This window comes from Bos mutus, chromosome 27, assembly GCF_027580195.1.
Source record: "Bos mutus isolate GX-2022 chromosome 27, NWIPB_WYAK_1.1, whole genome shotgun sequence".
Taxonomy (NCBI): domain Eukaryota; kingdom Metazoa; phylum Chordata; class Mammalia; order Artiodactyla; family Bovidae; genus Bos; species Bos mutus.
In genome coordinates this window covers 30,865,426-30,890,212 of record NC_091643.1, presented here as the reverse complement: position 1 = coordinate 30,890,212, position 24,787 = coordinate 30,865,426, and the positions used below count along the sequence as shown (strand labels likewise).

General features: G+C 44.4%; 1 protein-coding gene across 7 annotated transcripts in view; it reads left to right on the top strand.

The window, feature by feature from the left end:
* Window positions 1-24,787, top strand: part of STOX2 (storkhead box 2) — a 197,572-nt gene that overhangs the window by 160,983 nt on the left and 11,802 nt on the right. For 5 of the 7 annotated variants that reach the window (XM_070364374.1, XM_005903154.3, XM_070364378.1 and 2 more), the window contains 2 exons: window positions 15,698-15,850; window positions 22,463-24,728. In XM_070364374.1, coding sequence (XP_070220475.1) covers window positions 15,698-15,850; window positions 22,463-24,728 — 2,419 coding nt within the window. Of the gene's footprint in view, window positions 1-15,697; window positions 15,851-22,462; window positions 24,733-24,787 lie in introns of those variants that run through there. The other 2 variants (XM_070364376.1, XM_070364379.1) reach the window with 2 other exon arrangements.

Here is a 24,787-nt window from a genome sequence, read left to right as displayed (position 1 = left end):
CTCACATCAGAAACCAGAGTCAACTGTAGGATATGTGAATTGGAAATAATTAAACAGCTCCACATTCCCATCAGCTGTAATATAGCTCTTTCATCCCCTCTGATGGAGGCATTCCAGTAAACATTATTTGCAAACTTTTTCTTCTTGATGTCATCCCTAAATAACGTTCGTGTGTTATTTGGCCTGTTAACCTATATGCGATGCACTGAAGTCCAGAAAGCCTCATTTATATGTGCAGGGGCTGTTTCCAGCACTAACATCAGACAGAGGTTGCTATTAACGGCTCAGGAAGTAAGCGTATCTCATCATCATCTGTTTTAGGATCCAGGTGATTACAGGGCTGTTTTCTTACAACATCCATGGACTTTTCACACAAAAGCTCTTTTTAAAACAACAACAACAACAAATGGTGAGACTATAAAATTTGGTTCTCAAAGGGACATTACATGCTCCAAAGTGAAACTTGGCAAATCTGGAAGCATGGTTTTAGAATCTCATCAAATTGATGGTTTTAGCACTTTCTAGTAAAAAATATTTCTGACAGTCATAAGTGCAATTTGTGATAATAACTAGAACATTTCAAAATAGTACAAACCCTACCTTGGGCAGGCCCCTTGAACTCTCTTTGCTCTCATATCCACCCCCATAGTTCACCCTTTCACTGAAGGAAAGAACGCTTGTTTCCTTTCTTCATTGTGAAGTTGTACCTTCCTTGTGACTAATACTTGGCATCTTCAAAGCAAAGTTGAGGATGTTGAGTCAGTTTCAAAGGATGTTTGGTCACGTCATACCATATTGAGAATATAGTGTCCCCACACCCATCAATTCTGCTCATCCTTAAAGACCTTATTCAAAATCTGCCTCCCACAGAAGGGTTTCTCTGATTGTAGGAGATCATGTCTTAGTCCTATTATAGAATTAACTTCTCTAGATAGATAGATGTAATTAGACCAGATTCCTATTATAGGAGTTAATCTGCTAGCCATTCAAGTATTTTCTTCTTATATCTCTTCTAAGGATGTTTGAAACAGTAATTTGAACACATTATAATTGCTTGTATTTTTACACGTTTATATCATGTTTCCCCATATAAATTGTAAGCCCGCTGAAGGCAAAGATGAATATTTGTGCCTTCCTCTACAATTCATTTCTCTAGCGGTTGCCCTCACATGGAAAGCGGGCAGTAAGTAGTTGATTAAGAACAGAGATGGTTCAAAAAGCATTTATTTGTCATAAAGGGTGAGAATGCTGTTTGTGCATTTTAACAGTCTTCTTCGGGATGGGTTAATGCTGAGGTAGACCTCAGGAGTTAAATGTAACTCTAGAAATGATGATTGTTCTTACTTTGAGGTATGTTTACAGACAGCAGCTTACACTGCTGGTAAAGGATTGTTGTTGTTAAGACCAGATATGAAGGTGAGTCCCTTAAATATGGACACTGGTTATGATTTACTTGAATAGGAAGAATAATATTCTTGGACAAACTGTTCTTAAGTAGGGAGTAAGCTTCCATGGTGGCTCAAATGGTAAAGAATCTGCCTGTAATGCAGGAGACCTGTGTTGGATCCCTGGGTCGGGAAGATCCCCTGGAGAAGGAAATGGCAACCCACTCCAGTGTTCTTGTGTGGAGAATTCCATGGGCAGAGGAGCCTGGCAGGCTAAGGTCCATGGGGTTGCAAAGAGTTCTAATGTTTTGTATGGCAGTCCCTTTTTTGAATTCTATAGGATGTTTTCCTTAGAGGAAATGATCGTGATGACTCTTTGCATCCCAGGTTCCATTAGAAATTATTTAACTCCTAGCATCACTGATCTTCAGCACATAAGGGTACTGAAGTGCTGAGTTTCCTTTCCCTTTCTTAGGTAAAAGATCGGCCCAGCCAAAAATCTTAAAATAGGCCAACATTCTCTATATCCCTGTGACTCTGTCCAAACAATTTCCCGTCTTTTAATGTTTTTCTATTTCCAAAATCCCTGTGTAATGCATATTTCCCAATCCTTTCCAGCCCAATAATACATCCTAAATGCTATATGTTATAATAGGTTATATCTTAACTTTTCTGCCTCCCAGGCAAAATATTCCATTCACTCAGTGCCCATGCTCACAGGCAAGAATCAAGAAGAGAGCAATCTGATCAATCTAATTCATGCCAGAGTGAGAACGACTGCTGCCCTCTCTGTTTCCCACTGATGCCTTAGATTATTTCTTAAAAGCTTTTTTTAAAGGATCAAATTATTTTTTATTAGTAGAAATTCAAACATCGTAAAAGAGTAAATGGAATAAATTTAGGTGGGCTTGGGGATGATCATTTTAATACTAACTGCTGCTAAGTCACTTCAGTCTTATCTGACTCTGTGCCACCCCATAGACAGCAGCTCACCAGGCTCCCCCGTCCTGGGATTCTCCAGGCAAGAACACTGGAGTGGGTTGCCATTTCCTTCTCCAATAATACTAACTACTACTTATTAAATATCTGTTATGTCTCAAGGACCATGTCAGCACTCAGCATCCATTATCTCATTTAATCCCTTCCATAACTCTATGAGGTGAGCATCACAGTGTATACCTTAGGAAAAAGACAATGAGACTCAAAAAAAAAAAATTAATTTGCTCCAAATGACACAGCTAATGAGGAACAGAACTGGGCTCTGAACTTAAAGTTTTGGCTAACAAAGTCCGTGGCCTCTACCACTGTCTTGTAATGCCATACTTTTGAAAGAAAAGTGACTTCTGGTACAGTGTGTTGGGAGTTTCCTCTGTGTGTGTGCGTGTGTGTCTGGCTTTTTGTATCTCTCGTCCCTTTGTACCTGTCTATAGTTCTTTCAATAACAGTTGGAAGGGGTGGTAGATGTGCAGTCCTTGGGGAGCTGGTTGCAGTCATTCTGTATGATTTGATTTTAATTTGGGAATTATCAGTATATATTTTTGAACTGCATTTAATTGTTCTATTATGATTGTATTTTATAGAAGTTGGTCACAGTGTAGTTAGGACCTAAACAGATTAAGCAAAGACTGCAAAGGTTGAGAATTAGCTATGGTGATTCTAACTTAGGAAGAATGAAAGAGAGTGACTCTGGAAATTTTAGATTGATTTATATTGAACTATAGTTGAGAAATAGCATCCATGGATTTTGGAGCATCTGCTATGTCTCTGTTGTCAGGCTAGGTTCCCATACGGAATGGAGACAGAAGAGAAGTAGCTTAAAATAGAAATTTAGATGCTGTCCTATGTGATGTGCTTATAACGAAGAAAAGGAAAACACACATATTACACAGGACTCCGGTTAGCCAAGTTCCTTACAGAGTTGGGGCTTCCCCGGTAGCTCAGTTGGTAAAGAATCTGCCTGCAATGCAGGAAACCTGGGTTCGATTCCTGGGTTGGGAAGATCTGCTGGAAAAGGGATAGGCTACCCACTCCAGTATTCCTGGGCTTCCCTCGTGGCTCAGCTGGTAAAGAATCCACCTGCAATGCGAGAGACCTGGGTTCTATCCCTGGGTTGGGAAGATCCCCTGAAGAAGGGAAAGGCTACCCACTCCAGTATTCTGGCCTGGAGAATTCCACAGGCTTTATAGTCCATGGGGTCGCAAAGAGTCGGACGACTGAGCGACTTTCACTTACAGAATTGCATGACATCTGAGAGCTCTTAATACCCACTCCAGTATTCTGGCCTGGAGAATTCCACGGGCTTTATAGTCCATGGGGTCGCAAAGAGTCGGATGACTGAGCGACTTTCACTTACAGAATTGCATGACATCTGAGAGCTCTTATTACCTGTGGTCATCTAGGACTGGTATTTCACTGTGATTTTATTGCTGGAGGTAAACGGCCTTAACTTAGCTCTGGATGAGGGACTGGAGAGCGAGGTTGCTGATGGAAAACATCTCAGTGGTTTGTTGTTGTTTAGTTGCTAAGTCATGTCCAACTCTTTGCCACCCTGGGAACTATAACCCTCCAGGCTCCTCTGTCCGTGGGATTTCCCAGGCAAAAATGCTGGAGTGGGTTGCCATTTCCTTGCCCAATCTCAGTGGCTAGCAGGGTCTTACCTTGCCTCATCTATATATGTAGTACCTATTTGCTTGACAGCATTTGAGTGCCTGACGTGTCAATAGGTTTATTCTGTAGTGCCTAAATATACACACCACGTGGGTTATGATGTGGAGACTTCTTAGCAAAGCTTTGTGAGTTGCAGAAACAGATAAATTGGCCCAGGGGCTCTTATTTCCATCCTGACTTTTCAGCTCACAATCTATTGTACTAGTGGCATGGTCTAGACGTGTTCGATCTTTGTGGTCAGAGATGCCAGTCATCATCCTTGCTGATGGTGAAGACAGCTCCTGAGCCAGGGAGCTCTCACTTCTCCCTATCCATCGATTGTCTTCCCTATCTGATTCTCCACCCTTTGTGGTTTGTCCATCTCTGCTTATCCTCAGACAGTTTATTTATTTATTTATTTTTATCAATAGTCCAATCTCGGTAATGAGAGTGTTAGCTAATATGACTAATGAAAGCTTGTAGCTTGGGGAAGATAACAGGTTTCTTCTGCAAACCAGTGGAGCAATTGATTTGTCGTTAGACCTACCTGGTGCGTCTCTGCATTAGATGGACTGCGAAATAGGTGATAACGGTGGACACTAACCCATTTGTATTTGTGCACATGTGCCGTCTGCCACTGTGACCACTCTTATGTAACTCTCATTAGAAGTTTCTTCAGAGAAGGCAATGGCACCCCACTCCAGTACTCTTGCCTGGAAAATCCCATGGATGGAGGAGCCTGGTGGGCTGCAGTCCATGGGGTTGCTACGAGTCGGACACGACTGAGCGACTTCACTTTCACTTTTCACTTTCATGCATTAGAGAAGGAAATGGCAACCCACTCCAGTGTTCTTGCCTGGAGAATCCCAGGGACGGGGGAGCCTGGTGGGCTGCCATCTGTGGGGTCGCACAGAGTTGGACACGACTGAAGCGACTTAGCAGCAGCAGCAGCAGCAGCAGAAGTTTCTTAGTAAGTCATAGCTGATCGACACCATTAACTGTAGTAATATTAACGAGACCTTCTTATTTACATTCTCTTTTGAATTAAAACAAGTTATTCAAGTAATAGCTGAGGAGTTAGATCTTTTTTATGAGAACTACACCAAGACTTGAAATAAAGTACCAGGGAGCTTTCGAAAGAATTTAGAGAGTTTCTAAATATTAAAAAAAAAATTTTATTGTCAGTGCCATTGATGATTGCAATTGAGATTCAACCTTAAATTTCTGAGATCAGTGGCATTAAGCCAGACATGCAGTAAACTGGTAAAAGATCCTTTTTCAGTGCCAGTTTCCTTTTAAATTTCCGATACAGACATTTGAAAGTCAAGTACCGTAATTTGATTTCTAGGGAAAGCTGCTTAAAATGAAGCATCATGTAAGTTGATGATGCTTATGTGTTCTGCCCTGCTGAAAGGGTATTTCTGTCTGCAGGAGGGTATATAGGAAGGGGCTGTGTGTGTTTTTTTTTAGAATGGCTTTAAAAAAAAAAAAAAAGAACATCTGTTAAAAGACCCAAAAACAACATATATACATAAAATCAGGGCTAATAAATTAAACTTAATTGTAAAACACCAAGATTTGTGTGATGTTCTGCTTCTGAGAAGCTGTTCTCTTAACCTCAGAGAGCTTATGATTTCCTCAGCCCCAGGGGTATGGAAGATAAACCTTGGCAACATTCTTCATCCTCTGAACAGCTTGTTAAAGGAATAGACTTGTATTATCGCTGTACCCACCATACATTTTAAAGGCATGTTTGACTGTTTTTATGAGTCATGGTATCTACTGTGTGTGGTAATTTTACTGGCATCTATAATTTTAACTTTAGTGTTAATGTTGGCACTCCAGAGAACAAAAAACAGGCACCCTTTGGGTCTAAGGAGCACGACTTTGAATTAGGAAAGAGTAAATTCTGAAGTCTTTATTACAAGGGAAAAATTCAGAGCTAATCTATTTTTCTGTCATTTTTAAAAATTAAATCCTACTTTTTCAGGTTGGATGGGCATTAAAATCGTTTTCTCCGGCAAGATGGAAATAGAGGTAGCCAGCAGTATTGTATTATGCTTTTATGCCAGAATTCTGCTGCCTTGATGGAGAATCAAAGAATTTGAGTCTGAAGGAATCTTTGAAATCGTGTCATCCAAACCCTTATCTTACAGAGAGGAAACAGACACAGAGTGGATAATTGCATTTTGTTAAAAGAGCCTAGGTCCTTAACAGTACCTCCTGAATGCCTTTTTTATTGGCAATTTCCCAATGATAAATTCGTACAGTTTCAGAACTACATTTACAAGGAGGTTGCTTTGTTTCATGAACTTCGTTAGGGTCAAATGTAACTTTTGAATCCTAAGTACAGAATGAATTGACATTTACAATGGAAAACAGCATTTAAAAATAAACAGGAAAACAGCATAATTCCAAGGGAATGCTAGTATTTGGTGGGGGGAAATTATTTAAAGAAGGCTAAGACAGAAGATGAACTTCAGGGTACTTGCAAGGTTGTAGTTCATTGTGATGTGATCCACCTGGAAAAATTATGGCTTTCCTTTTCGTGTACAATTGCGTGAATATGGGTTCTTTAAGATGAAAGGAAATAGATATATGTTTGCTTTTCTGGTAGGTATCTTTTGGAAAGCTGTGGGTGTCATCTGGGAAGGGACAAATGTGAGTTGCCATGGAAGTCATGCCTTCTTAGCTGCGTCCCCACCATATGCAAAGGTTGTGGAGCCCAGAGAACCTCAATTAGCAACTGGGGGGAAAGTGGCATTCATAGAAAACTGAGCTTTATTATAGTTCTTTTTTTTCCCTACAAAAAGAACCAAGATGGGAATAATTTTGGAACTCTAGTGCCCAGAGGTTTGGGGTATCTAAGAGGCACACTCAAATAGATTTCTTAAAAGGATGAATTATATGAGAGAGGATTTTTAAAAACAATTCCAGCTAAAGTAACTGGCCTGAAGTTGGAAGGGAGAATAGATAGAGTTAAATAGTAAAAATGCACGTGCATTTTTCCTAATATTTCTGAGGTATAAGTCACCAGCTGTAGAAGATGAAAGAGGAAGTCGGCATATGGGTGATTTCTGCCTGTTGTCCCAGACCCTCCTTGTCAATTTCTCAGTGATGGTAATGGTCACCGGTTTGTTCCCCACAGTTGCACCAGAGTTGATTTTCCAACACAAACATGTCATGTATAGATAATTACTCTGTATAAATATCAGAGTTCCCATCAGCATCAGGGGTAAAGTCTCAGCCTTCTGGTCACCCAGGATCTGGCTCCTACGGTTCTCTCCATCTCAACCCCCAGCCTGCTCCAGCCCTGCCAGAGGACATCCCCAGCTTCCCAGCTCAGCCTTGCGCATGCTCACTCCCGCCTCTGGTCCAGCTGCTCCATCCTTCCCTCCTCCCATCACCATGGATACGTTTATCTCCGCCCTCATGCTTCTCAGCTGACCTTACATGAAAGCAGTGGCCACATATTCACGGAGATATTTGAAATCAAATGTGAAATGTTTTTAAAATCAAAGATGTGTACTTAGAATTGTAATATTGCCACGCCTTCTCACATTTTAAATTCATTTCACAGAAGTTTGCTCAACGCTCACTCAGTCCAAGGCACTGTACTTGGCCTGATCCCAACGATCCTGGATTTGACAAATGTCCCCTGAGGACAGTACTTAAATGGATGTTTGTAAGAAAATAAAGCTGAAATAAAACCTATTTATCCCCGCTTTCTAGAACAATAGGACAGCATTATAGCAGTTTAGAAAGAATTGGCTAGCCCACAAAGTAGCTGTGAGCTTTTACAGGAGTTGTCTTTATGAATATGTTCAGAACTAATTCTGGCAGTAGAAAAATCCATCCTATAAATTAGACAAGTAACAATTCATCGTTTATGCAAAATGTGGTTGTTTCTGTAGATTATGGTGACCAGTAACATTATAGCAGTATTTATATTCCCTTGTTTTCTTCTTTGACCATAAATGTGGTCCACCTATTGGAAGAATTTTCTAGTAGCATGTTTTAAGAGTGACTAGTTGGCTCCTTAAGTAGGTTTGACCTAAGAGCCAAAGAAAATTATGGTAACCTTGAATAATGTGTTATGTTGTGTTGATCAATACCTATAATTCCTTTTATTCCCTAAGTGCAGGTCTTAATCCTCACATAATATATAGTTATTTTTTCTGTGGTAACTGCTGTGTTTTGGGGGAGAAATTAACAGGGAGAATCTTAGAAATTGCATGGTTAAGTACATTTGCTCTCTCATTAAATTTTGTGTTTGTTTTGCAAATTATTCAGCAAAATATATGAGTAAAATCATAACCCTTTAAGTACCCCGAGCGTTTCTTCAGATTTTGTTATAAATGGAAATTCATTCATTCAGCACACATGTCCTGGGTGTCTAGTGTGGGCTCTGCTTTATTCTAGGCACTGAGAGCGTAGTGAGAATGTGGGGTTCACCTTTCCTTCTGCCACGGAGCTTGTGTTCTAGTGGGTGAGACAGACAGTAAAGCGGTACACAAAAGCACACACGCACGCAGTCAGAGAGTGAAGACAGGGGCTTGGTGAGGCCCTGGTACCAATTCCTTTGTGTGTGTGTGTGTGTGTGTGTGTGTGTGTGTGTGTGTGTGTGTGGGGGTGGAGCTTCCACTCTACCAGCAAGTCTGCGACACCAGCTGAGTATCCTACGATTCACCGCAATTCCAACACCATCTGTCTGAACGCATCAGATCCCATGGGTTCAGGCCTCGGTCCACAGACTGCCCTCACCCCAGCTCACCCCAAGCCCGACTTCAGATGCCAGTGACAAGTCCAGATTGTGGCTGTGCTTCTGAAAGACCAGGCAGTGGATTGGAGGCGTCCATGACCCCCTCCTTGGGTTCAGTTACTTTTCTGGAGCAGCCTACGGGGAGAAACCTTCCAGTTACTAGAGTAAGAAATAGTTTAAAATAAGAAGATTGTAAAAGAATGCACTTCAGGAAGAGCCAGATGGGAGAGATACAGTGCAGGGTGTAAAGAAAGGACATGGAGCTCCATGCCCTCCCCAGGTTCAGCCCTGCCCCAATTGCCACATGCTCAGCAATCTTAGAAGCTCTCTGAACCCCATCCTTTGGGTTTTCACGGAGGCTTCGTAACATAAGCATGCTTGATTAAGTCATTGGCCATTGGGGATTGATTCAACCTTTAGCGCCTGTCTCCTCCCTGGAGATTGGGGGCTGGGCTGAGAGTTCCAGCCCTCTAACCACGCGGGTGGGCTTTCAGGTGGCGCTAGTGGTAAAGAACTCACCTGCCAATGCAAGAGACATAAAGAGATGCGGGTTCAATCCCTGGGTTGGGAAGAGCCCCTGGAGAAGGGAATGGCAACCCACTCTGGTATTCTTGCCTGGAGAATCCCATGGACCAAGGAGACTGGCGGGCTATACTCCATAAGGTTGTAAAGAATCGGACATGACTGAAGCGACTTAGCATGCACATACAACCACGTGGTTGGTTCTCCAACAAGGATACCTTGGTCTCTCTCATCACTTAGGAAATTGCACGGGTTTTAGGAGCTCTGTGCCAGACTTGAGGACAAAGACCAAACATGTATTTCTTATTGTAAACCGCAGTATCGGGTAACATGAGAGGGAGTGTGCTGTGGTTTTAGGATAGCATTAGATCTGGTGCCCTGGGCAGGGCTCCTCAAGGAGGCCCTGTTTAAAAGGAGACCCAGAGAAGGAAAAGCAGCCCGTCTGGATAGAAGTGCCAGGAGCCCCCCAGATGGGGCTCAACAAAGACAGAGGCTGTGAGTGGGGAAAGGTGGGTGACTTCAAAGAACAACAGCAGTGGTGAGCCCTTCGCAAGGCGGAGGTGGGGAGGGGCTGGGGGGTCCTCGCAGAGCTGGGTGGACAGGCTTAGGCCAGTGTAGACCTGGCAGGAGTCCCCACCTCCTAGGTGCAGCAGGCAGTGGAGAATTTCAGGCAGGGACGCGGCATGTTTTCAGTTTTTCTAAGAACTGTCTGCTCTGCAAAGATGGGAGTGTGCGGTAGGAGGGAGGGCTAGGAATCATCAAGCTATTGTGATGGACCAGGTGAGGGCACAGAGGCCTGGGGTAGGGGTCGCACTGGAGATGGATTGGAGAGAAGAGAAACATGTGGGCACAGTGGATATAGGATGGCTGATGGGGCTGGGGGTGGGACCGGAGTGGGACATACTTTATCTTCAGTTCAGTTCAGTTCAGTCACTCAGTCGTGTCCGACTCTCTGTGATCCCATGAATCGCAGCATGCCAGGCCTCCCTGTCCATCACCAACTCCCGGAGTTCACTCAAACTCATGTCCATCGAGTCGGTGATGCCATCCAGCCATCTCATCCTCTGTCGTCCCCTTCTCCTCCTGCCCCCAATCCCTCCCAGCATCACAGTCTTTTCCAATGAGTCAACTCTTCGCATAAGGTGGCCAAAGTACTGGAGTTTCAGCTTTAGCATCATTCCTTCCAAAGAAATCCCAGGGCTGATCTCCTTCAGAATGGACTGGTTGGATCTCCTTGCAGTCCAAGGGACTCTCAAGAGTCTTCTCCAACACCACAGTTCAAAAGCATCAATTCTTTGGCCCTCAGCCTTCTTCACAGTCCAACTCTCACATCCATACATGAGCACTGGAAAAACCATAGCCTTAACTAGACGGACGTTTGATGGCAAAGTAATGTCTTGCTTTTTAATATTGCTATCTAGGTTGGTCATAACTTTCCTTCCAAGGAGTAAGCGTCTTTTAATTTCATGGCTGCAATCACCATCTGCAGTGATTTTGGAGCCCCCCAAAATAAAGTCTGACACTGTTTCCACTGTTTCCCCATCTATTTCCCATGAAGTGATGGGACCAGATGCCATGATCTTAGTTTTCTGAATGTTGAGCTTTAAGCCAACTTTTTCACTCTCCTCTTTCACTTTCATCAAGAGACTTTTTAGTTCCTCTTCACTTTCTGCCATAAGGGTGGTGTCATCTGCATATCTGAGGTTATTGATATTTCTCCTGGCAGTCTTGATACCAGCTTGTGCTTCTTCCAGCCCAGCATTTCTCATCATGTACTCTGCATAGAAGTTAATAAGCAGGGTGACAGTATACAGCCTTGACGTACTCCCTTTCCTATTTGGAACCGGTCTGTTGTCCCATGTCCAGTTCTAACTGTTGCTTTCTGACCTGCATATAGGTTTCTCAAGAGGCAGGTCAGGTGGTCTGGTATTCCTATGTCTTTCAGAATTTTCCACAGTTTATTGTGATCCACACAGTCAAAGGCTTTGGCATAGTCAATAAAGCAGAAATAGATGCTTTTCTGGAACTCTCTTGCTTTTTCCATGATCCAGCGGATGTTGGCAATTTGATCTCTGATTCCTCTGCCTTTTCTCAAACCAGCTTGAACATCTGGAAGTTCACGGTTCACATATTGCTGAAGCCTGGCTTGGAGAATTTTGAGCATTACTTTACTAGCGTGTGAGATGAGTGCAATTGTGCGGTAGGTTGAGCATTCTTTGGCATTGCCTTTCTTTGGGATTGGAATGAAAACTGACCTTTTCCGGTCCTGTGGCCACTGCTGAGTTTTCCAAATTTGCTGGCATATTGAGTGCAGCACTTTCACAGCATCATCTTTTAGGATTTGAAATAGCTCCACTGGAATTCCATCACCTCCACTAGCTTTGTATATAGTGATGCTTCCTAAGGCCCACTTGACTTCACATTCCAGGATGTCTGGCTCTAGGTGAGTGATCACACCATCATGATTATCTTGGTCATGAAGATCTTTTTTGTACAGTTCTTCTGTGTATTCTTGCCACCTCTTCTTAATATCTTCTGCTTCTGTTAGGTCCATACCATTTCTGTCCTTTATCGAGCCCATCTTTGTATGAAATGTTCCCTTGGTATCTCTAGTTTTCTTGAAGAGCTCTCTAGTCTTTCCCATTCTGTTGTTTTCCTCTATTTCTTTGCATTGATCGCTGAGGAACGCTTTCTTATCTCTCCTTGCTATTCTTTGAAACTCTGCATTCGATGCTTATATCTTTCCTTTTCACCTTTGCTTTTTGCTTCTCTTCTTTTCACAGCTATTTGTAAGGCCTCCCCAGACAGCCATTTTGCTTTTTTGCATTTCTTTTCCCTGGGGATGGTCTTGATCCCTGTCTCCTGTACAATGTCACGAACCTCCGTCCATAATTCATTAGGCACTGTATCTGTCATATCTAGTCCCTTAAATCTATTTCTCACTTCCACTGTATAATCATAAGGGATTTGAGTTAGGTCATACCTGAATGGTCTAGTGGTTTTCCCTTCTTCAATTTAAGTCTGAATTTGGCAATAAGGAGTTCATGGTCTGAGCCACAGTCAGCTCCTGGTCTTGTTTTTGCTGACTGTATAGAGCTTCTCCATCTTTGGCTGCAAATAATATAATCAATCTGATTTCAGTGTTGACCATCTGGTGATGTCCGTGTATAGAGTCTTCTCTTGTGTTGTTGGAAGAGGGTGTTCGCTATGACCAGTGTGTTCTCTTGGCAAAACTCTATTAGCCTTTGCCCTGCTTCATTCCGTGTTCCAAGGCCAAATTTGCCTGTTACCCCAGGTGTTTCTTGGTTTCCTACTTTTGCATTCCAGTCTCCTATAATGAAAAGGACATTCTTTTTTTGGATGTTAGTTGTAAAAGGTCTTGTAGGTCTTCATAGAACCATTCAACTTCAGCTTCTTCAGCATTACTGATTAGGGGCATAGGCTTGGATTACTGTGATATTGAATGGTTTGCCTTGGAAACGAATAGAGATCATTCTGTCTTTTTTGAGATTGCATCCAAGTACTTAGTGCAGTATAAAAACAAAGACGATGTGGAGGAGTTATTCAGAGCATCCACATTTCATTTGGTTCTCTAACCTGAGTTTAAAGTCGTTCCACATATTCAGCCTTATAGTGAAACTGAGCTTTTTCAATATAAATGCATTTCAGAGGCACTTGAGGCTTCCTTGCCTCTTACAGTTGGCAGCAAAGAAATTAACTGAGAAGACTGCTAAACGTTTGACCTTCGTTAGTTAAACTAAATAATTTCTACTAAAAGCATAAGGACTAGCATGACCTAAACCAGTTGGTTTTGCTAGTGGTCACTCCATTTTTACGGAAAGCTCAAGTTCCCTTTCCCCTATACAAAATCAGAAAATAGACAGACCCGCATTTAAAAGAAAATATGTAGTATTTTTGGATCTTTCGTCTTCTGAGACTATGATAATTATGATAGGCAAATTCTGGAAGGGGTTAGCGTCCCAAGCGATATACCGATACACTTGGAAGGCGCTTTGATCTCCCCACCCTTTGTCAGCTAACCCCATTGTCGTTTTCATCTGACTTATAAAATCACCCCATGTGGCCAGCCTAGCAAATCATCAAGAAACCTGCCTCCCTGCCCTCATCCTCTTCTGTGGAAGGTGGAAGGAGAGAGAGGAATGCACAGGAGAGATCATTAGAGTATCTATGACTGAGCTATGGGGCCACCGTGGGGAGGGGGGTTTGAACATCAGTCGCTCCAAACGCCCCCCACCCCCCAACTCCACTGCATCTCAGCACCACCAGTCATTCATCTTTCACACAGAAGCCTTTGGAATAAGGTTGTGTTTGAATGAAGGGTGGAGATGGTCCCAGCCCACATGATTCTGTCATTTTTGAGTCATTGATATGAACTGAGCTTCACTAGCCAGTGAGTGAAACTCAGATTCTGAGAACAGCCCGAAATTCTGTCTTCCATCTTCCACCCACTGCTACTCCGCCAGATATTTGCAAGACTCTTTCCAAGGTCTGTCTGTCCATCTGCGAGACTTACATGCCACAGGCCCTGGCAGTTCGTGGGTTCAGTTCCTGGTTTCTGCTGGTTTTTATCTCTACTGGCCATCTGCTGTTCTGGACCTGGGCACTCCTCCTCTGGTTGTAGGGGAAATGTCTCCTTCTTCTCAGACCCATCTTACAGAGAATGGAGCCACAGCAGAGCTGATTGGAGCCCCGAGGGATGCCGGGGAGATGGGAATACTGGACCGAGCTGGGCTTGGGGACAAGGTCGGGGGCCTTTGACCTGGGGTCCCACTGCTCCATCTGGTGCACCTCTTAGACTTACCCTCTCACCTCGTGGTTTTCATCCCAGGCGCTGTTACCTGGTTTTATCCATCAAACCATCTGGTCCATTAAAGCAAGGTTCACGTTCTTTCCCAAAGGCCCTCGAGACTCCTCCCTGCCCCAATCAAGCTAGAAGTCATGTCTGGACACAGGAGGTGGTCCACCCCAGAGCACCCAGACACTGCCGGGCAGTGGAGGGGGGTTGCTCAGTGTCACAGGTTGGCCTGGATCCAGTTTTGGCACGTCAGGGTGATTTATAACAAGGGTGAAATCCTACTTGGAAGCAGAGGAGGAGAGATTATGTAAATCCATATGAAAAAGAAGCTTCAAAGCTCACAGATACTCTGCTGAGAGCCTCACCCCCTTTCTGAACGGCCTTTCTCAAGCGAGACCTTACAGAACCCCAGGTAGGAACAGGTGGGCCCCAGATGTCAGGAGGGATTTCCCTGCCCTCCACCTCTCCCTCTGCGGGGGGCTCCCCTGCCTGCCCGCAGAAGCCTCTCTGGGGAACGCTGGAGATCCTTTCTCAGAACACGACTTGAAAATCACACTGTGATACAAGATTGCAGCAAGGGAGACAGTTACATGCGCCGAATGTTGCCACCTCCCCGAGAGCCATGTGGGGCCCCTCCGCCTGCTCTTTCAGATCCATGTGTGCGGGAGGCCACAGGTCCTGCTGGATGGTAGGCCCATCCTCCACGTGGCCACCGGCGTCTCTTCCTGAAATTCACATCTGACTCTCTCACTCCTTGAATTCCCTCATAGGATGAAGCCCTTGGGCACTCAGTTCTTTGCTCATAGTTGTCCCCCTTCTCTGCGGCTCCCCAGAAAATAGCCCAGCACCTCGCAGGCTGCTGGCACACTCCCACTTCAGCCCCAGATTCAGGTTACACGACCTCGGAAAAACCTTCTCTCACTTCCTGCGTCTCAGTCCCATCCTCACCTCCAGGTGTGTTCGTCACCCTCCCCCTCTGCCCCAGATTATTGTTCAGCCTTCTGCATAGGGAACTTTTCGTCTGTCTGTCTCCTCCACGTACATAGAAACTCCTTGAGGGCAGAGATGTTGGTGGGAGGGAGCTTATTCACTCTCCAAGGTGCTTCTCAAGCCCCCAGAAGATGCTGATGTGCAGAGGGCACCCAGCGTTTGAATGAATGAATCTTCAAGGTACCACAAGTGCACTTGTCGAGATGTGCATGACAGTTATTAAACAAATCAGCTCCAAGTTAAAAAAAAACAGAGATCATTGGGAAAAAGCTTCACAGTTGCACGCCTTTCAGTAGTAAGTCTATTCCAACGAGAGCTCAGGTTTTAAAGGCAAGTTTTCTTTGTGGAGGCAGCTGAAGCTTCTGCTGTTCTGTGCAAGTCTTTCCACCTGAGTGCACGTGGCTGTGGCAGTAACACATTTCAGGGTTGAGGGTTGATTGTATTTGCAGCACAGGGAATAGGTGAGTCATGGGAGGGGTGTGTGTGTGTGTGTGTGTTTTGGAGGGTGTGTGTGTGTGTTTGTGACAAGTGGCTGGGTCTTAACGAACTGCTTACTTGGTAATTGTCTTTCTGCAGGTGATGTATCACCAATCAGTATGTCTCCCATCAGTCAATCTCAGTTTATCCCACTTGGGGAAATCCTTTGCTTGGCCATCTCCGCAATGAACTCGGCAAGAAAACCTGTCACCCAAGAAGCACTGATGGAGCACCTGACCACCTGTTTCCCAGGTAATGGGAAAAGGGTGATATACTTTCCAAATGGATGTGCACTCTGGCCACCCTGGGACTTTATATGGACACTTCATCCCATGATTAAATTCAATAGGAAAAAAAAAAAGTCTTTGCCAAAACCAACCAGTGACTTTTCTTAGCTCCGCAATTAAAAATCAAGGCATTAGTGTTACCTCAAAAATAATTTGCCACCTTCAACTGTAATAATTTCTCATTGGCATTGAGGGCAAGAAACTAAATCAGAATCCACAAAGAAGTCTGTGAAAACTACCACAATTCCATTTAACCTTTACAGCTCAACCTTCCTAAAGTACGTGAGCATCTTGATTCATGGCAGGTTTTGTTTCCTGCCTGCTTTCTTTCTTTTCTTCCTTTCTTATCTCCCTTCTTTTTTCTTTTCTTCCTTTGATTTTCTGCTTTTCTTTTGGTGTCATTTAATGGCACCCCACTCCAGTACTCTTGCCTGGAAAATCCCATGGACGGAGGAGCCTGGTAGGCTGCAGTCCATGGGGTCGCTGAGAGTCGGACACGACTGAGTGACTTCACTTTCACTTTTCACTTTCATGCATTGGAGAAGGAAATGGCAACCCACTCCAGTGTTCTTGCCTGGAGAATCCCAGGGATGGGGGAGCCTGGTGGGCTGCCATCTATGGGGTCGAACAGAGTCGGACATGACTGAAGCAACTTAGCAGCAGCAGCAGCAGCAAGCTACTTCAGGGAGAAAGCGATGGCACCCCACTCCAGTACTCTTGCCTGGCAAATCCCATGGATGGAGGAGCCTGGTGGGCTGCAGTCCATGGGGTCACTAGGAGTCGGACACGACTGAGCGACTTCACTTTCACTTTTCACTTTCATGCATTGGAGAAGGAAATGGCAACCCACTCCAGTGTTCTTGCCAGGGACGGGGGAGCCTGGTGGGCTGCCGTCTGTGGGGTCGCACAGAGTCGGACACGACTGAAGCGACTTAGCAGCAGCAGCAGCAGCAGCAAGCTACTTCAGAACAGAACAATTTAGAAAGCTTAATACTCTTCAAATTCTATTTGAAAAATGCATTTCAATGACAGTTCTACAACTTTGGAAGGATTTAGCTGTCATATTTATATTTTTGTTTTTTAAAGCTTAGACTGTTTACTTTTTCATAGTTTACTATTTGAGAATAAAGTTTTGAAGTCTAGCTGAATATTATTAAAATAGTCAAACTTTTATTTTTAATGCATATGTTATAAGTCGAAAAAATAGTCTAGATTTTGACCTCTATTCCTGTTTTGGACATTCACATTCTAAAGAGTTTTTAGTAAGAGTTTTCTAGTGAAAATATCTGTAGGCTGATACTTAAGCCCTTTTATCATGCTTCTGTATTGCTTGAATTTTTTAAAACAACTTTTATATACCAGTTCGCATTACAGAAATATAGGTATTTTTTAAAAGATCTGAAAAGAACAATTGTTGCTTTTCAGCTTTCTAAATAGGTCTGCATACTATTATATGTCGAGTGGGTAAGCAACAAAGTCATACTACATAGCACCAGAAACTGTATTTGGTCTCCTGTGATAAACCATAATGGGAGTGAATATAAAAAGAATATATATATATATGTATGTATAACTGAATCACTTTGCCATAGAATTAATGCAACATTGTAAATCAACCAAACTTTAATTAAGAATAAGTAAATAGGTCCTCATCCCTCCAGAATGATCAGTTAAATTGGACCAGTACATGTTAAGTTGTTACACACGGATCTTCCTGGGAGGAAAGTGACTGCTTATGGACTTGACATTGGCTTCGGAGTTTGCTGGAGACTGTTGGCGTGATCTATGCTGTATTCTGTCTCCAATTCATCCCCTTAAATCGCTTCCTACTGAATTCTCCCTCGGTCAGCGTCCTTCATGAACACAAAGAAATCATCTGAAGAAACCCATTAAGTTTTCAGTCTAAAGTTCTTACCATACAGAACATGAGCACGTGTGCTCTGTTCCAACAGTTGTCAGACTTGCAAGATTAAAGCAATATGTGTCTAAATAACCTCCCATCGGCATGCAGTATATTTAAATAGCTATTTTTGCTTTGGGAGATGGAAAGATATGGATAAGGAGAAAGGTCAGATTCCAGCCCTATATTAATATAGAGCTCACCTTTGCTCTTTACACCAACAGAATCTGAACTCATGATGAACTTTGGGAATGGAATCTGGACGTGATGGAATATGCAAACCTTGACAGTCTCCATCACAGCCATCCCTTTACAAGTGAGCCCTACAGATTTCTAGTGGAACCCTGAACTTCATAGATAATTGGAAATATCTGTCATTATACTCAGGCTTAATAGTAAAATAAAAATCATAGACATCAGTGACTTTCAGCTAAAGCTTTGAAAACTCCCAGTTAAGGGTATGGAAAACGGATTGGACAGAGAATGTTTCTACTTGGTTTTTTCCAATTAAACATTATTTGATTGATGTGCTTGAAAATCCCCGTCAAAACTTTAGCTGTAAATTCTCTCTGGAAACTCTTATTCCTTCATTTGTGAACAACCAGGAAGCATGTTCTTCCTGGTGAGTAGACATGATTACATTGCAGTCATGATTCCGTGTAGTTCCCTGAGTTTTCTAAGATCAGCACTTGGAAGGCCTCCAATCAGCAGATTCTATAGTACAATGAAATTTTTGTCTTATAGCTATAATAGCTATAGCTATTTTTGTTATAATAGCTGTTTTTAATGAATGACCCTTCAGCTTTCCTTTATTGTAATAGCGTAGTAACTTGTCAATCATGAATTCTTCTAAATGAGGCTTACCATTTTTTGAAAAACTTCCGTTACCAATGTTGGTCAAAAGTACGCTACCATGTAGGACAGAGTCAGTTTCAAATATGAGTTTGTCATCTGGTGCTGTGGTTCGCAGCTCTAGTGGTCGTCGTTCGTGAGACTCTAATGTGAATAATGTCTTATTCTGAGAGTTGGATTCTGTGTGGCTGCTGCCCCCTGAAGTTGTTCAGCAGAACTAGAATAGTTCGTAGGGCTACTCACAGGGTAGAGAAGCTACGTTGTTCCTCTTCTGTGCAAGCATTTTCTGTTGTATATTGGCTCTCACAAATTGCAAATATATGGCTTGGGTTACAACCCAATTCAGTTCAAACTCATTCTTGTTTTGAACAGAAAGTATCATACAATGTTTTAAAATTTTTTTGATATTATATCAGCCTTAATAACCAACATACATTTGCATACAAATCAACATACATTTCTCAAGAGGAGAGCCTTAAACAAAAAGGAAACCTTGCTGCTCAAAAATTAAATAATTATGTTAAACAATACATCATTCAGAAGTACTGTTAACCTTTTCTACCTTGGTCATGAAGGGTGCCTTCTGAAGCATGCATGTGTACTAAGTCGCTTCAGTCATCTCCAACTCTTTGCCACCCCATAAACTGGAGCCCGCCAGGCTCCTCTGTCCATGGGATTCTCCAGGCAAGAGTTCTGGAATGCGTAGCCATTCACTTCTCCAGGGGGTCCTCCTGACCCAGAGCTGGAACTTGCATCTGTTACATCTCTGAATATGTAGATTCCATCATACATGGACTCTCTCTCCTTGAGAACTGCAGGCCATTTCTAGTGTTTTTGTATTTTACTTTCATAGTTTTGGAAGGACTGGGGGAGCCTAAACCTCTCAGCTTACCCAGTTATTCTAGGCGGTTACACAATGTTCTTTGATGGTAATCGGGGTTTCCGTGGGTCCTGACCCAAAGTTGAGACTACTGATAGCTATTATTTGTGAGCACTCCCTATGTAAGGTACTATTCTACATACATTAAACTCATTTAAACTCACAGCATCCCTCTGAAGATAGGTACTATTGCTGTCCTGCTTCCCTGGTGGCTCAGACTGTAAAGAATCTGCCTGCAGGGCGGGAGACCTGGGTTCTATTCCTGGGTCAGGAAGGTCCCCTGGAGAAGGGAGTGGCTACCCACTCCACTATTCTTGCCTGGAGAATCCCATGGACAGAGGAGCCTTGCGGGCTGCAGTGCATGGTGTTGCAAAGAGCTGGACATGACTGAGCGACTAAGCATGCACAGATTATTATTGTCTACATTTTGATGGCACTAAGTCGAGGCTCAGACTGCCTCAACTACCAGCTGCAGTAGTTCTCTAGAGCAGTCTTAACAAAGTCCAGACATCTATTATCTTACAGTTCTGGATGCTGCAATTCCAAGATCAACATATTGGCAGGGTTGGTTGGTGTCTTCTGCGGGCTGTGAGAGAAGAATCTGTCCCAGCCTCTCCCTGGGGCTAGTAGTTATCTGCCTTCTACCAGTTCCTCTTCTCATTGTGATATTTCTGTGTCCACGTTTCCCCTTTGTAGAAGAACACCAGACATAGTGTGCATCAGGGCTCACTCTAATGACCTCACTTTAACTTGGTTATCTCTATAAAGACCCCATGTCCAAATAAGGTAACATTCTAGGCTACTGGGGATGAGGACTTACATATGAATATGGGGGCAGGGGGACTCACACTTAATTCAACCAGTAACATCAGCCACCAGTGGTGAAGCTGGAATTTGGATCCTTGCAGTCTGACACAGGAGCCCGAGCGTTCAGTCTCCCCTGAAATTGCCATTTTTGTGGGTCAGACATGGTTGCATATTGCCAGGATGATTCCACCTGACCTATTTCCAAATGATATCATTCAGGTCAGTCTTCAAAGTATGATCACCCTTGATTTGTGGCACTGAGGAAGAGAGAACGTTAAAGAAATTAAATGTGCTACAGCCTGGAGAATTTATACTCTCTGAAGAATGCATGTTCTTAATCGTCTCTTTAAGCGTGTTAAGACAGCGCTTATACGTGCACACAAAACTCTGAAAACAGTCACTGTACAAAAGGGTATCTGTGATTTTCTTCTGGAACATCTATGTAGAGAATACAGCAGTTTGAGACTCGGTGATCAGATGGATTTAGAGCCTCTGAGCTTTCACTGGTGTGTTTATTAGAGCTCTCTATGAATTTGAAAAATTCATATTGCTGCCACCTTCCTTTTGCTGGCTTATGACAGGAGGGAGGAAGGTCTCACCTAAATACCACCAGTGCTGTCATCACATTCAAATTTGAAGATGATGATTTCAAAATTGGAAAGTACATCCTAAACAATGGTCAAGTCTAGTTGCCCTTTTATATAATTTATAAAATTAAGTTTATTAAATAAACTTAATCTTGGAATGAGCGTATGGAGCAGCTTCAAGTGTATGTGGTAGCCTCTATATATATTAGATTGCTTTTCAATACCAGGATGGCTCTCTTAACCATGACTTCCTAGTTGCTTTTTTTTTTTTACTTTACAATATTGTATTGGTTTTGCCATACATCAACATGAATCCGCCACGGGTGTACACGTGCTCCCCATCCTGAACCCCCCTCTTACCTCCCTCCCCATGCCATCCCTCTGAGTCATCCCAGTGCACCAGCCCCAAGCATCCTGTATCCTACATCAAACCTGGACTGGTGATTCATTTCTTATATGATATTATATATGTTTCAATGCCATTCTCCCAAATCATCCCACCCTCTCCCTCTCCCACAGAGTCCAAAAGACTGTTCTATACATCTGTGTCTCTTTTGCTGTCTCGCATACAGGGTTATCGTTATCATCTTTCTAAATTCCATATATATGTGTTAGTATACTGTATTGGTGTTTTTCTTTCTGGCTTACTTCACTCTGTATAACCGGCTCCAGTTTCATCCACCTCATTAGTTGCTTTTATTGAAAGTCTTTTCTGTAAACTTACAAGATACTGAAAACGTTTTTTCTTCATTTAAGGATATTCTGCCCTTGGGACATCTCTGGCAGTCCAGTGGTTAGGACTCTGCACTTCCATTGCAGGGGGGTCTCAGGTTTGATCTCTGGTAGGCAAACTAAAATCCGTCATGCCATGCAGGGCAGCCAAAATAAAATTCTGTCTTGAACAATTCAGTTCAGTAAAGGTTTGTAACAACAGTAGCCACCTAACTCCATCTAGCATCCATTTTTCTCTTCCCAGCGTTTATCTTTTCCTGTTCTGTTGGTAGTACAATTCTATAAGAGTTTTCAGAGAAAACCAGGATTCACGTTAAACTTAATGAACACCTTTGAATCCTGCTTAGTTGCTGTATGATGATACTTAGAAGCTGGGCAAAATTAACAGGATTCTGTCTTAGTCCATGTGGACTGCTATAACAGAATACCATGGACTGGGCGGCTGAAACAACAGACATTTATTTCTCACAATTCTGGGACTGGAAAATCCAAGATCGAGGCACCTGCAGATTCAGTGTCTGGTGAGAGCGTCCTTCCTGGTTTGCAGACAGCCATACCCTCACATTGCAGAGCGAGAGAGCTCTAGTCTCTTCCTCTCCTCATAAAGGCACATCACGAAGGCTGCAAGTTCATGACCTCATCTGAACCTAATCACCTCCCCAAAACTCCCACCTCTTAGTAGATCGCCCTGGGGATTAGGGCTTGAACATGGGGATCAGTTTGGGGGGGCACCATTCAGTCCATAAGCAGACTCAAAACACTCCAGAATCAACCACACCCCTCTCCTTCCATTCTCATGAGTGTGTCCTTTGGTTTCAGGTGTTCCCACCCCAAGCCAAGAAATTCTCCGGCACACGCTGAACACGCTGGTCCGGGAGAGGAAGATCTACCCGACTCCTGATGGCTACTTCATCGTCACTCCACAGACTTATTTCATAACTCCTTCCCTCATAAGAACTAACAGTAAATGGTACCATCTGGACGAGAGGATACCTGATCGGTCTCAGTGTACCTCTCCCCAGCCGGGGACCATCACGCCCTCTGCCTCAGGCTGCGTCAGGGAAAGAACGTTGCCCAGGAACCACTGCGACTCCTGCCACTGCTGCAGGGAAGACGTGCATGCCGTGCACGCGGCCACCCTGCAGAGGAAGCCCGCCAAGGACTGCAAAGACCCTTACTGCCCTCCTTCCCTCTGCCAGGTGCCAGCCACTGAAAAGAGTAAAAGTACTGTCAACTTCTCGTACAAAACGGAAACCCTCTCCAAACCGAAAGATGGTGAAAAGCAGTCCAAGAAATTCGGGCTCAAGTTATTCCGGCTCAGCTTTAAGAAGGACAAGACCAAGCAGCTAGCCAACTTCTCTGCCCAGTTTCCTCCCGAAGAGTGGCCCCTGCGAGACGAGGACACGCCGACCACCATCCCTCGGGAGGTGGAGATGGAGATCATCAGGCGTATTAACCCGGACTTGACCGTGGAAAACGTCATGCGGCACACTGCACTGATGAAGAAACTTGAAGAAGAGAAAGCGCATCGGAGTAAAGCCGGGTCCTCCGCCCATCACAGCGGAAGAAGTAAAAAGAGCCGGACTCACCGCAAATCCCACGGAAAGTCTCGGTCGCACAGCAAGACGCGAGTATCCAAGGGAGACCCATCCGATGGTTCCCATCTGGATATCCCGGGCGAGAGGGAGTATGACTTTTGCGATCCTCTTACCAGGGCCCCCCGGGAGGGCTGCTTCATCATCGAACACAAAGGGGATAACTTCATCATGCATAGCAACCCCAACGTGATTGAGTCTCATTTCCCCATGACCCCAGAATGGGACGTGTCTGGGGAACTGGCCAAAAGGAGGACTGAAATGCCTTTTCCTGAGCCTTCCAGGGGAAGCTCACACTCGAAAGTGCACCGAAGCCACAGCCATACCCAGGACCGAAGATCCAGGAATGAGAGATCCAACAAGGCCAAGGAGAGGTCCAGATCGATGGATAACTCTAAAGGCCCTCTGGGTGCTTCTTCTCTGGGGACGCCTGAAGACCTGGCCGAAGGCTGTAGCCAAGATGACCAGACCCCCAGCCAATCCTACATTGACGACAGTACTTTAAGGCCTACACAGACTATCGGTCATCAAAGGGCTCACGTTTCGTCTGCAAGCTATAAAGAGGTGTGTATTCCAGAAATAGTCAGTGGCAGCAAGGAACCGCCCAGCGCTTGCAGCCTCTTGGAGCCAGGCAAAGCGCCAGAGAGTTTGCCATCCTTTGGTGAACTCAACTCTTGTCCAGCAAAGACGGCTGCAGATGACTATTTCCAGTGCAACACTTCCAGTGAGACGGTGCTCACGGCGCCGTCTCCTCTGGGGAAGAACAAAGAGGACCACGACACTCTGACCCTGGTGGAAGGGGTGAAAAAGCTGCCTCTGTCGGACAGGCAGGCCCCTCATTCCTCCAGGGAGCCTGCAGGGCACAAGGAGGAGTCGCCAAAGGGGCCGGGCGGGGGTCCAGTCGCTCCAGGCGCGGTAGTTGAAGGCCTTGCCAACGGACGCCTCATCCAGCATCACGGCGCCGAGCCCAGCACCCTGGACAAGAGGAAAGAGATATTCAGCAAAGACACACTGTTCAAACCTCTTCACAGCACCTTGTCTGTAAACAGCTATCACAAATCAACCCTGTCCCTCCTCAAATCGCACCCGAAGACCCCTGCCGACACACTGCCAGGCCGATGCGAGAAACCAGAGCCGTCCCTGGGGACCTCGGCCACCCCCGCCCTGCCGGCCTCCCAGCGTCAGCAGGAGTCAGTGGGGAACCAGGAGGCCTCTTTCGACTATTACAACGTCTCTGATGACGACGAGTCTGAGGAAGGGGCCAACAAGAACGCAGAGGAGGAGAAAAACAGAGACGATGTAGGTACCATGCAGTGGCTCCTGGAGAGGGAGAAGGAAAGAGACTTGCAGAGGAAATTTGAGAAGAACCTCACCCTGCTCGCCCCAAAGGAAGCCGACAGCAGCAGCAACCAGAGGGCCACCCATTCGGCACGTCTAGACAGCATGGACAGCAGCAGCATCACAGTGGACAGTGGATTCAACTCCCCACGGTAGGGAGCGGCGTCTGTGCGTGCACACAAACGTCCACCGGGGCCTGGGGCTTTATGCA